General features: G+C 44.0%; 1 protein-coding gene across 1 annotated transcript; it reads left to right on the top strand.

The window, feature by feature from the left end:
- Positions 1-5,932: 5,932 nt before the first annotated feature.
- LOC142813389 (uncharacterized) lies at positions 5,933-13,067 on the top strand. The gene is made up of 3 exons (XM_075891677.1): positions 5,933-6,173; positions 9,527-10,669; positions 12,886-13,067. The coding sequence occupies exons 1-3, from the start codon at positions 5,959-5,961 to the stop codon at positions 13,064-13,066; spliced, it is 1,539 nt and encodes a 512-aa protein (XP_075747792.1). The 5' UTR covers positions 5,933-5,958; the 3' UTR covers position 13,067.
- The last annotated feature ends 283 nt before the right edge of the window (positions 13,068-13,350 follow it).

The following is a 13,350-nucleotide window of genomic DNA, read 5'->3' as shown; positions in this document are numbered from 1 at the left end:
TTTTTTATGTGTGCCTTTACACTGGAAGATTGATTGATTTGTGGGGTTTAATGTCCCAAAACCACGATATGATTATGAGAGACGCCGTAGTGGGGGGCTCCGGAAATTTGGACCACCTGGGGTTCTCTAACGTGTGCCCAAATCTGAGCACACGGGCCTACAACATTTCCGCCTCCATCGGAAATGCAGCCGCCGCAGCCGGGATTCGATCCCGCGACCTGCGGGTCAGCAGCCGAGTACCTTAGCCACTAGACCACCGCGGCGGGGCTTTATACTGGAAGAGGCACACACAAGTAACTCTAAGGACTTTAGCGTTTATTGAGCTGCGCTACCAGTGCAACGCAATGCTCAAAAAGGTAAGTTTCCAACGCTTTGTTACGACGACACGGTGCTGGCACCTGCCCGTCACTTTGCGTTCCACACCTTATCCCCTCCGAGGCAGGCGCGCATCTTTCTCCGCGAGCGCGCACGCCTTCGTTTTCGAAGATAACTGCCAGATGACGCTCGTGTCTAACGTGCCTCGATGCGCTCGTTTGTCTCCGCTACACGCTCGAGTCACTCTAACTCAGCACCTCCAGAATACCATTCACCGATTTTCTTGCGCAGAACATCAAATAAACCCTTTGTTCACTCTCCCCAGACGCAAGACTTTCGTCTTTCGGCGACATTTGCAGTATAACATGCAGATTCGGGGCCAATATTTTTTTCACTGGTGCCTTCACTTTAGCCACCAATCAGATGACCTCCTTCTAGTTAATTCTGCCCCACCACAGTGGTCTAGTGGCTAAGGTACTCGGTTGCTGACCCGCAGGTCGCGGGTTCGAATCCCGGCTGTGGCGGCTGCATTTCTGATGGAGGCGGAAATGTTGTGGGCCCGTGTGCTCAGATTTGGGTGCACGTTAAAGAACCCCAGGTGGTCGAAATTTCCGAAGCTCTCCCCTACGGCGTCTCTCATAATCATATGGTGGTTTTGAGACGTTAAACCCCACATATCAATCAATCAATTCTAGTTAATTCTACCCGCTTAAAGTCTATTTTGCCCTCTTTCTCCATAAACCCCAGTGCTTTGAAAAACTCTGCGCCATCATCCTTAACTATAGGGTGAAGCCCTTTACAGAACATTATAGTGTGTTCGGCAGTTTCCTCTTCCTGTCCACACGCACTGCATACCGTGTCTACCCATTCGTATTTGGCCCGATATGCCTTGGTTAGCAATACTCCCGTCCTGGCCTCAAACAGTAGACAACTACCCCGAGTATTATCATAGATCCTTTCTTTGACAATTTCCTGCTTTGTACGTATAGAGGGCATTGTACATATATACATATGTACAATGCCCTCTAGGTGCCATCCAGCCGGCTCCGAAACCAGAAACGAAACCACGACATCACAATGATGACAATTGCTTCCTGGTGGAGCTCCCACACAAAGGGGGATGGTCCAAGAAATGGGCGGAACACTTTTAAGGTAGATACCTATAATGCCGAAAAACATTTGAACTTTAGCAATAAAGCAATGAATGAATAGAAATGCTTAACGAGCAAGCGGTGAGACCATTACCTGGGCTTTCTGACGGAAATAATAGCCGTGTGAAGCTGCACGGGCTCTTTGCGATGTCCAACCCAAGCCGAGGACAAAGAGCGGGAAGGAGAGCGAAAAAACCGATATCTTCAAATTAACGCTAACACTTGGTAAGTAAGTAGACGGCTGTCGTGGCCCCAGTCAGTTTCCATCACTTGCGTTTCAGCTACTAGCTGTCATAAAGGTAGAAATAGAAGGCAACTGAAAGTATTCTGTGTAAGATGGGAAAAATTTACAAAGTACTAAATACTTTATTATGGGACAGCTCTAAATTATTCCTAAGTAAGCACTTGCTAAATGTATTGCACACTGTGGTGTATACAACACATTGCGTGTTGGTCATCTTAGCGTGACGAAAATTTCTGATCAGCAAGGTGGAGAGAGGGAACTCTTTATTGAAAAGCAGAGAATTTAGCCGGCATATATAAGATCAGCAAGGAACTTAGCTCAATGTGAGCACACGATCTTGTAGTTTTGAGAACAACAAGGTCCTTAAGATCAGCGCCAAGTTGTGGAATCTTACCAGGAGCGTAAAGTAATGAAAAAATAATACAATCTCTCTTATATAGTTACTTTTTTCTATTCAGTCTTTTTTTTTATTCCGAAAATTTTTCAACATTTCATGAGCGGTGCGCAGTGAATCCCCCAAATGGGTCGAAGCTCTATGAGAAGGAAATCGCCACCGCCATCGACATCAAAGGCCACTATATCGCGTGCACTGTAATCACGTGAAAGTTTACGTGCGGGCTTCACAGGGCCAGGACAGGTACCACAAATACGAAAAACCTTCTTCGCTGAAGCATTTATTCATAAGCCTAGAATACGTAAGTACGTATCTTGGTCGTGAACCATTTTATTTGGCGAGTGTGAAGGAAATGACAGTCCTGTTTGTATTCTCTAACCGTCTCGTTGCTCCAGTTGCATGAAATGATCGCTACATTGAACAAAATTTTGTGTGGTTCGGCATATATTGGGAAGAGCATGGAATGGTGTCTGAAGAAAAACGATGAGGTTTATTATCGGGTATGGCCCTGAGAAGGAATATGTACTACCTGCTTAACGCAAAGCTGATATGAGAAAGTTGGCGCGAAAATATCGAGCGTGATTAGATTTATTCAGAGTATCAGATAAGAAATGCAGTGCCCGTACTTGAGTGAGTAATGCCTACGGTATTTCAACGCTGACTTGATTAAACGATAATTGCACGCAACCTACACGCCCTATATATTATCGAACAGAACTATGGGCTCGTCTAGCTAACAATCTTTAAAAAATACTAAGAATGGCTTTGCTTCATGACTGAGACGTTTTCGTCGCACACTACGACCATAACCTTAACAAAGTGGATGTGTAGACCGCAGCCTTCCTTGATTGATTACGGATAAAACCAGAATCTAAGTGGTAGACAGGATAACTTTATACGTATGAAAAATATGGTTTTATAATGTTCCTGAGAACGGTTGAGCTCCCTCGATATTGGTGACAGTTTCCGCAAACTTACATTCTCATATTTTCTTCGAGACGTACTTTGTGCCTGAAAACAGCTTTACAACTTCTTTTATTGTTGCCACAAATACCAGGTACTACTTACGCGTATTCTTTGTTCTTTAAAATACGAGGACACCTTGTGAATTGACAGAATTACTGATTAGTCGAGTTGGCGACCTATGTTACTGGAGGCTACGAGGGTGTAAAGTTAAACAAGGACTACGAGCAGGTAGTATGTGTGTCATTGTCTTCTCGAATATCAAACTCGAATAATGCTGGTATTTCAGTGGATGACCTATCTGCCAACACGTATTGAGCAGTCATCCCTTTTAACACTAGTTTTATTTTCTTATTTTATTTCCCTCTTCCAGTAATCTGTGATCTGCTCCCTATATTGGTAGTTGACATAGTTGTTTGTTAAATCAACCTTTTCTTTCCCAGAATTCCCCATATGGATCAAAGGAGCGCCATTATTTACATGCATGCTTTCAACCATTTGTTCGGAGACGTATGCTTCATTGTGCGTATAAGGCGGCTAGAAATGCCACGTGGTAACAGCCAGCACCACGCCACTTGAGAGGACACTCAAGGTTTTCCTTGTGCACCTCCTTCTTCAAACAGGCAGCGAAAAATACGACTAGCCCCACCGCGGTGGTCTAGTGGCCAAGGTAATCTGCTGCTGACCGGCAGGTTGCGGGATCAAATCCCGGCTGCAGCGGCTGCATGTTCGATGAAGGTGGAAATGTTGTAAGCCCGTGTGCTTAGATTTCGGTGCACGTTAAAGAACCCCAGGTGGTCGAAATTTCCGGAGCCCTCCACTACGGCGTCTCTCATAATCATATGGTGGTTTTGGGACGTTAAATCCCACATATCAATCAATCAACCAATCAATCAAAATACGACTATATGTTGTTATACTGATTACTGAGAAAACTATTCAACTTCGTATAAATAAGACGCCATGTTACTTCAGTCTCTCCAGTGCTAGCCCACCCGTCTTGAAGTAGCAGGCCCTCGTTCGCGGTATCCTTTGCCGATCGACAAGATGACCACTGACGAAGGAAGCAACCTTGCCAAAACCGTCGAGTCACCGGTGAACCACTCGTCAATATTGAGGAAGCAGATTGGTTCAGTAAAGTCCAGGAAGTCCACGACGCCCGGAATTCAGAGGAGTGCCTCGCACCTCGAGCTGGCCTCAGGCAAGGAGCCGCCGCTTATGACTACCGTTCCCGTGAATTCTGCAACCGCTGAGCCTCCTCCGGTAGATGGCGTAACGAGCGGCCTGACTAGTGGCCCCCTTGAAAGTGCGGGCATCGGAGACAAGTCAAAACAACACCGTGAGTTGTTAAAGTGGTCGCTACTTCTATGGTACTTTACGTTTTCTCTGTATTAAAGATTTACAATTTTTCTCCTTCACTTCGCGGAATCCACAGATATGACTCTGTGATCAAGCGTCAGCAATGTCCTGATATTCAGCAGAGATTACGAACTGATGATTCCAGTATGCAGCACTGAATGCCTTGGTTGATGGTTCGCGACATTCTGACAATCATGTACAGGAAAATGAGCATGCGTGAGATTACTCTTATCGCCCCAATTGACGAAAACAATCTTCGTGCGCTTGTCACTTGGGAAACTGATAATTTAGCAACGTTTTCTCTAACTTTGTCAGAGATCGTAGCAATACCTTGGAACTTGACTTAATATGAGATTTTTCATGCGTAGCCCTTCGTTAGCGGGCCGTATGAGCAGGTCTAAACTGGTGTTGCAATCAAAACATCAACTTGCTTTTAATTCTTATGAGCATGTTAACAAAACAGTGTGCCGCAGTAAACTATGAAAGGGGAGTGAGTTCTATGATGGGAGCTCTTTATCTGAAAATATGATAGCGCCGTATACTTATACTTGTTACGCAAGATTATAAAGAGCAACAAATCATCTTTCCTAAGAGTTTACGTTCTCCTTTTCGGGTGGCTTTTCTGTGTTCCGGCAGTCAGCGCAAAAGACCAGGATGGATACGAGACTGCGGCGGCTCGGCCTGGTGCGATCGCCGGCGTGGTGATTGGCTTGTTCTGCTCGCTTGTCGGATTCGCCTTGCTCGCCTTTGCCATGGCCTATTCGACGCAGGCAGAAAAAAACTCCGACGATTCAGTGGCCTGCAGTACAGATCAGTGTCACGAGGTACGTTTTAGCAGTAGTAGCTGTAATGCGTTTCTCAGTCACACAGTCAGCGTTACCGCCATGGCTACGTAACTACGGGTGTAACACAAAAGCAGCAAGAATGGCGGTCCCGAAATGCGAATCTCAGTCACGTTTAGTGACAAACATATGACAATTTTTTGGGACAGAGGTTTATAAGTCAGCAGCGCAAAGTCGTGATAAGGGTTAAAGAAGCAGTGCCTAACTTTACTGACTTCTTTTGTTTACCAACCACTTATCATATTATGGTACAATCTTATACACTTCAGTGAAATATAGCATGTACCGACAGGAACTTCGCAACCCCTTTATGTCTTCAGGACGTTGTGCTGAGGCTACTTCCTTAGACTTCTTCGGCTTACTGATCAACAACAGTTACTTATTCGAGTCATTTATAAGCTGCAATGACTACTATACTAGCTGACAACTACTCCTTGTAATGAAGAGAAAGTCACAACGGTGGAGCTCGTATCTATGTACTCCTCAGCGAAACCGTTTCTGTTTGGTGCCCATTTCGTACAGCTGTGAAACGTGATAGCTTCGCGAAGTGAGCGTTGCATAACATTTGTTTTGTTTCATCACAAAGTCATTTGTGGGTGGCGATAAGACTGGGACAACATTGATTCGTCGCAGAGTAGACGGCGCGTATATCACCTCGCATGCTATACGACCGCGCGTCTGTCAATTCGTATGCAGGCGCTCGAATTGCTCGACGCGGCAGGAAACTTGACGGTAGACCCCTGTGACGACTTCTACGAATACGTTTGCCACCGATGGACACAAAACGGCAGTTTTCTGGGCGACGTCATGGATGATTTTTATTCCCTACTTGACAGCATTATCATGCCAGGCGAGCTACCTTACCCGGACATCTATGGATCACACATTTTCTTTCACACATACAGGTGAGTACCTGCCATGTGGCAGCTCTCACTACACAATTAACATCAACGCCCTTCGGATGAAGAAATCAGATTTAATTGAGGGTAACCACGCGCTAGTGTTGCCAAGACTAAAAAACGGTGAAGCCAGGGAAGTTCCCTTTTCCTTTTTTCTCCTACTCACTCTCCCTTCCCATCCAATGCCATACTAATCTATACAAGACTATACCGTGCTTTACCCTCTTCCCCATATTTCCCTCCTCACACTTACAACCCCTGCCCCCCGTTGCTTTTTCTCGCTATGCTATGCTAATCTTCACCCTCTCCAGGGCTCGCTTTCCACTTTTCTCTTACTTCTATTTCCCTCCCTCTTTCTGTTTTTATTCTTTCCTTTGTCTCTATTTCTCTCTATATTCATGTCGCGTTCTTTTGTTGTCTCTCTTTTTCTGTTTTTTCTCAGCATCCGTCTTTCTTTCTCTCATTCTGTCTATGTTTCTTCTGGTTCTCTCGCCTATAGCAAGAAAATCTCCTGGCTTCTATAAATGTGCTTGGTCATGGCTTCCATAAATGCTAACATGCCAGGATAGCTGAGTAGTTACGGCGCTCGCCTTCGGTGCATGGGCAGGCGAATTTAGAACCTGCTTCGCTAATATTTTGTTTTATTTACTGCTCCTCATCCACCTCCTCCGATCCACATTTCTTCTCCTCGTCTCCTACTTTCCTTTCTCTAACGCATTTCAGGGCGACTGGAGATGCCACGTATAAGGTAAACGCCCCTCATGATGCTGACAGTTTATTATTATTATTATTATTATTATTATTATTATTATTATTATTATTATTATTATTATTATTATTATTATTATTATTATTATTATTATTATTATTATTATTATTATTATTATTATTATTATTAATGCGCCACACGGGGTTTTTGGTGAGCTTAGACAGCTCCACTGTTAAAAAACTGCTTGCGCAGCCGTGATAGGCTACTTCAGAGGCAACAATGTACCACGTTTTAGGTTGTACGCATATTCTCGGTTATACAATGCACCAACATAGTTGACTGCAAGTTATCTGTTTCAAGAGATAAGGAAAAACGACGCTCGCTTACATAAACGGAGTAATTAAATTCCGCATCAGATTGCCCTCGCAATGCAACTGAGCACATAAGTGAGCGTAAAAGCCACCATCACGATGGTTATTTCATTCAGTTAATAAATAGAAAATTACGCGACATTGTTTGTTGTTGTTTTTTTTTGTCGCTGGCCGATTTCAGCAATCGTGACGCATTGCACAAGTTCTGCCTTCACGGAGTCCAAGGAAGAGAGAAACAAAGCTAACCACAGGATGAAGACAGAGATGGACCAAGCGCTGACTTTGAACTAAAACTTTATTCCCGTACAAGAAAATACATATATGCACATGGGCCGTGGAAGACTGTGGGAGACAGTACATACGCGACAAAAAAGATGTTAGCAATTCTGGAAAAGAAAGAAAACGTCAACATCCACTAGAAATATATGCTGGTTTTCTGTTGAGGAGCGCTGTCAAAGTTGCACTCAGGCATCGCCTTTTTTTTTTTTGTCGATGCAAAAGGACTCATAAGGCTTTATTATTTTGCGTTGATCAAACATTGCACGACAACCTCATATGCTATGGCTGTGCGAGAGTGTGCCTTCGATAGCGCTCGTCACAAACAACTTGCATATGTTTCACGTGAATGATGCCGTGTTTCCGTAGAATTGTTAACAGAATTTTTTTATAATTGCTAACAAATATGTTGCCACGTCTGTCCTCTCGCCCCCCTCCATTCATGACCCATTTGTATACATATCCTTCCTTGTGTGAAACAAAGTCTTGGTCGTAAGTGAACGCCTGGCCCGTCTTTGTCCTGTGGTTCAAGCTGTTTTTGTTTTCTTGAACATACCGGCCCAAATAAGTACGCAGGTAGTCATATTTATTTGAACTGGCAAATAGGGCTTCATACAGGCATAACCTTAGAGGTAAGTTTGTGGATTGCAAGAAAAATGAACTGACAAATCAGACAGAAACGCTAGCCTGTTTGAAAGTATACGTGCATTTTAAATAATGAATGAGCTGACAGGAAAGTGTATGCTGTGTAGAATAATAAAGAAAAAAATATGTAGCTATTTAATTTTCGACAGAATTTGTCAATGTCGAAGTTGTAGTTCATCATTTTTTCTAAAGTTGCAAGAACTATTCGCGCCTGTGGATAATGCGCTTCACTCTGGTAACCTCGGTTATGTTGAGCTTGAACAGAGAGCAGATTTGGATGAACGTTAAAAAACCCCAGGTGGTCAAAATTTCCGGAGCCCTCCACTACGGCGTCTCTCATAATCAAATGGTGGTTTTGGGACGTTAAACCCCACAAATCAATCAATCAACAGAGAGCAGTCGTTGTATTCAAGGCTGCTTGAAGGTCTTGATTTCTAAGTTACTCAGCTTCAACCGATAACCTTGCGAATGTCGCTGTTGCAGCAGAAAATATGTGGAAACGTATACTTACTCTGTAGTAACTACATAATTATATACTATCATTGCGCTCATTATGGTTTCTTGACAGTTCGTTATGTTCAGCCGCCAGCTTCTAAATTGAACGTGTGCCGAGTGACGCCAACTGCCAAATGAAAAATGGTCCAGATTTGCTGTCACGACTACAAGTTGGGCTGGTTTACATTCTCAAAGCTGCACATGCAGACATAACGAAGAAAGTGGATGGGAAAACGTCCACCACCATGGCTAAGTTACTGGCACGTGGCACTTCCAGATTATGGATTCGGTACCGATTCACACCTTGTCGTCAACTGTCATTTCATTTCATTTTGTTGTTACTGCTCTTCAATGTAACACTTGAAATAACGCCTCGTTAGCTTTATTTGACCTAATATGTGTTGACTTCATATGCTAGTGTCTAAAAAAACGTCTCTTGCAGGTTGTTCAAAGAAGGCCTAAATGTTCGCAGGATAATTCTGCGTTAAATGCGATGAAACCCTTTCACATATTCGTGCAGTCATTGCGGAAGATCCTAAAACACGAAAACTGGAGTTACATTAGTGTTTTAGCAATAGTAATCGTTCTTATCAGATCAGATAAATGATTCCATAATAGTCAACATGAGATAGTCAACGTAGCATAAAAAAGGACTGACTTGTTTACCAATCGCTTTGTCTGTCAGAGATGTAAATAATAACCCCTTTTTGGTTTAAATACTGACACCGTGAGGCACTTTCGCAATGTCACCTGTCATGAAGTACTTTCTAGAGAAATGCTTAAAGAAAGAAAGTTGACTGATTATACCTTCAACACTGTCCCGTCACAACTTCCAATTACTCTTTTTTTTTCCTCACTTGCAGGGCATGTACTAGATTTATGAACACCACTGAAGACACTGCGGCACTCAAGTTCGTTCTCCCGCGTTTGCAAAAGCACGCCAGCAGCTTGCGTGGCCTATCCGGACGTGACCTGGTTACGGCCATAGCGACACTATCGGCAGTAAGTGGCATCGACGTTATTTTTGGCATCGGGCTCGGACTGCGCAATCAGAGTGTGTACCCCGCCATCAGGGGTGGCCGCTCGATAAGGCAAGCTTTTCGTGGTCTTCCTGATTTCAAAAGCCACCTGGAGGCAGCTGTTGCTGCAATGTTTAAGGAGGCACCCCCGAAAGAATTAGTCACTGACATCTTGAAACTTGACGATATCGTGAGTGCTGCATTTGAAAACGATTCGGATACGAGGCTACTCAACTTGAGCGCCGTTACCGACACAGCTCTACAACTGGCGCGCAGCGATTGGTCGTCTTTATTCCAGAAATACCTAAATTGGTCTCACACAGAATGGTTCTTCTGGACTGGACGGAATCAGGCAGAGAGCATTCTTAAAATCATAGCTGAAAATGCAACGAGTGAAGCGGTGCGAGCCTACCTGTCACTGCAGGTAGCCGCGGATGTGCTCGCTCTTTACTTCAAGAGTAGACTCTCGAGCGCAGACACTAGCCAGCCGGAAACACGAAATACCTGTCTAAAGGCGGCCTGCCGCGTCTCCAGTCACGCCTGCTCGTACCAAATCGACCGACTGCTGGGCCTTCCACCAATCGCCGAAGCCGACACGCAAGCACTGCTCGACGCGGTCGTGGACGCATTCTCCAAGAAACAGGGCTTAATTTCGTGGATCGACAGCTACCGCTGGGTCACACTGATGACAACGTTCAGGAACGCCACAGTGACGCTCCCTCACCGACTCGTCAGACCACTGAGTGACCGCAACACGCCCGTATACCCGAACATCAGCCAATGGTCCGGAGATTTTCTCGACGAGCACCTGACACTGATGGCTGACCACCAAGCGGCGTCCGTGTCTTACCCACTGCCCGTGGACATGGAAGTGTTGGCCGAGCGGCAACTTGACGGTGCTTTCGCATTCAACGAGCTGCTAAACAGCATCGTGTTGTCGGGGGCTCTTATAAGTCCCCCGGTACTGTACTCCGCCACGATGCCAATGTGAGTTTTCCTAAATATCGCATGCAAGACGATGTTGAGATTTAAGAGGTCTCATTCCGCAATTCATATGCCCTACCTATTTCGTTGTTCTTGTTTGTGTTACATGTTTTATTACCATAACAACGAAAGCTGAGAAATTTTCTCAGTCACCCTCTGATTTTGAAGTTGGTTCTATAACTCCGCGTTGGATGCCTACATTTTAAGAAACCTGGTTGTTCGTCTCATACAAGCGCGATTGCGTAGGCCACTAAACGTAGCACGCCTTAGATGGCTAAGCAAAGATCAAGCAGGCCGCCCCTTACGTTGTGGGGCAGGCGCAGTGTATACTATAGAAAGCAAATTTAAATAGACTTCGTGGCCTCATTTGTGCTCGCGTAAGACAAGCCACAAAAATTGTTAAATGTGAAAGAGTTATGAAGCGTGGAAACTTGGACAAGTTGGTAAGACATAACTGAATATACGAACAGCGCAACTTAAAAGTAGTTGCAATGTAACTACGTAAGCGAAGAAACAAGCGCCCTTTTCACAAACAACACAGGGCTCTTTTTTTTTCTTTTTTTTTGCTTCCGTAGTTACATTGTAACTACTTTTAAATTGCGCTGTTCGTATATTCGGTTGTGAAAAAGTTAGTTGAGTTTTCATGAACTGAAGTTTAACTTAACCCCTGTAGTTTTTGCTTCCCAATTATAGTACCATTTTTGTATGAATCCCCAACCTAATGTGCTCAACTTGCAATAAACCACATCCGCAGCGCTTTCGTCTCACAATGCACTCGTAATAGTAGTAATACCTCCTTTTCACGTATTTCTTTGCATTTCACCAGCGTGTTACATCGTGGATATAACGCCATATCGATTAGCTTCTGTTTTTTTTTTTCGTTAACATTCTCGGATGTTGCCCCTAAAGAACGTGGTGGTGCATCACCCACAATGCGTCCCCCAGGGGGGGGGGGGGGGGGAGCGCCTGCGTTTGCGGTAATGTGAACCGCTGAAGAGTAGCTAAAAATAATAAAAACAAAAAATACGCCCGAAAAATGGACGAGCACAACAAAAAGGGAGAGCAGACAAAGTATTGGCGCTAATAAATGTTTGTTTTCTTGTCATTTACCACGTTTAAATGCGTGCACCTTAATGACGTTACGCATTTTCCACGTGGCGTCGGAAACGCAAACCAAAAACGAATATTGGCGATTGCAACATGCAGTGCCATGCAGTCGAGGAGCACTGTGCCGCGTGACGCTCTCGGCCATACGGCACCGTGACGAAGCGCGACGCCTCGGTGAAAAACGTCACATTTAAATCACAACATTTATAACTGGAGAGCGAGGAGTGTGTTTCAACAAGATACGTTTATCAAGATTCCTAGCTAGGAGAATATCGAAAAAAAAAGTATAAGCTGAAATATTCCGGCAGTGAAAACGCCTTTTTCTGTTTGTTTGATTTTTTTGCTTTCTATTCAACCACAAGTGATGTTGCCCGTTGGTGTAGATATCACCCCGTTCTGTAGCTTTGCAGCACATGTTACGTTTTTCCTCATTTTGAGTTATTCTTCAGCGGTTGTTCATTGAAAGAAACAGTGGTTTCCTACTTTAACTCCACCTATATTACTGTCATTATTCTTAAGTCTTATGTGTAGCGTACAGAAATATTTGTGCATGTCAATAGTTCAGAACGTAAAAAGATTAATGCGAGATTACGTCATATTTCATTTGTGAAAGGGCACCCACATTTGACGGGAACAAACAAAATCCACTTTCACTGCTGTAATATATCGAACTTTTTGCAGTTAATTGACAAAGAATGCCGAAGTAGAAAAGAGGTAGTGCATTGTAAAATATGAACCAGCAATGTAAGATTTGCTTGTTACTGACGCGATGTCTTAGTACTGACATCACTGTCAGTACCAAGCAATTAAAGACGTAATTGATTGGTTCTCGCAGTGGTGTTGGTGGTGCGATGGTACCATTGCATCCTGCATCTTCTCTCACTGCATCAGACCATAGTAGTTGACTAGTATCCTATTTATTATTTGCCTCTATAGCGTAAGTGAAAAGCATGTCTACTCCATCATGTGGGTATTTGCGGGCGTCCGAATCAAACAATCAACGAACCATTGCTGACACACATTTGTCCAAGTTAACTGAGATTACAAGGTTATACTGAGATACTGAACTACCGAGTTAACGCAACATTCTTACCTCATTTTTTTTGACGCAGAGAATTCAATTTTGGAACAATCGGTTCCCTTCTGGCACGTGAGATTGCACATGTCATCACTCCAGCCAGCAGTAAAGAATGGTGGGACGAGCGTTCGCAGCAAGGCTTCCTCGAAAACACCGAGTGCCTTCGAAAACTTCACAGGCGAGCACATTTCACCATAAATTTTTGTACCTGCTAACGATTCATTTACGTCAACCGTCCAAGCAACACTTGTCGTTCTCCAAAAATATGCTGAGCAAAACAAAAATGTACGAGCCGTATGTCGCCAGTTTGACGATTTTTTGCAATAACAGACGTGTTCTTCATGACATCTCATACTGATTAAATGGTGACCCAACCTGAAAAGTTGTTTACAGAGCTATGAGAACCACATTTTATCTAACATTGGATTAAAACAGATCTTAATGGATGGCCTGGAGACGTAGAATGAACGCGCACAGGGTCACGCAACGAAATTGCGAA

The sequence above is a fragment of the Rhipicephalus microplus genome, chromosome 1 (genome assembly GCF_043290135.1).
Source record: "Rhipicephalus microplus isolate Deutch F79 chromosome 1, USDA_Rmic, whole genome shotgun sequence".
Classification (NCBI taxonomy): Eukaryota; Metazoa; Arthropoda; class Arachnida; order Ixodida; family Ixodidae; genus Rhipicephalus; species Rhipicephalus microplus.
Note: the sequence above shows the minus strand (reverse complement) of the source record. Positions and strands in the feature narration are given on the sequence as shown.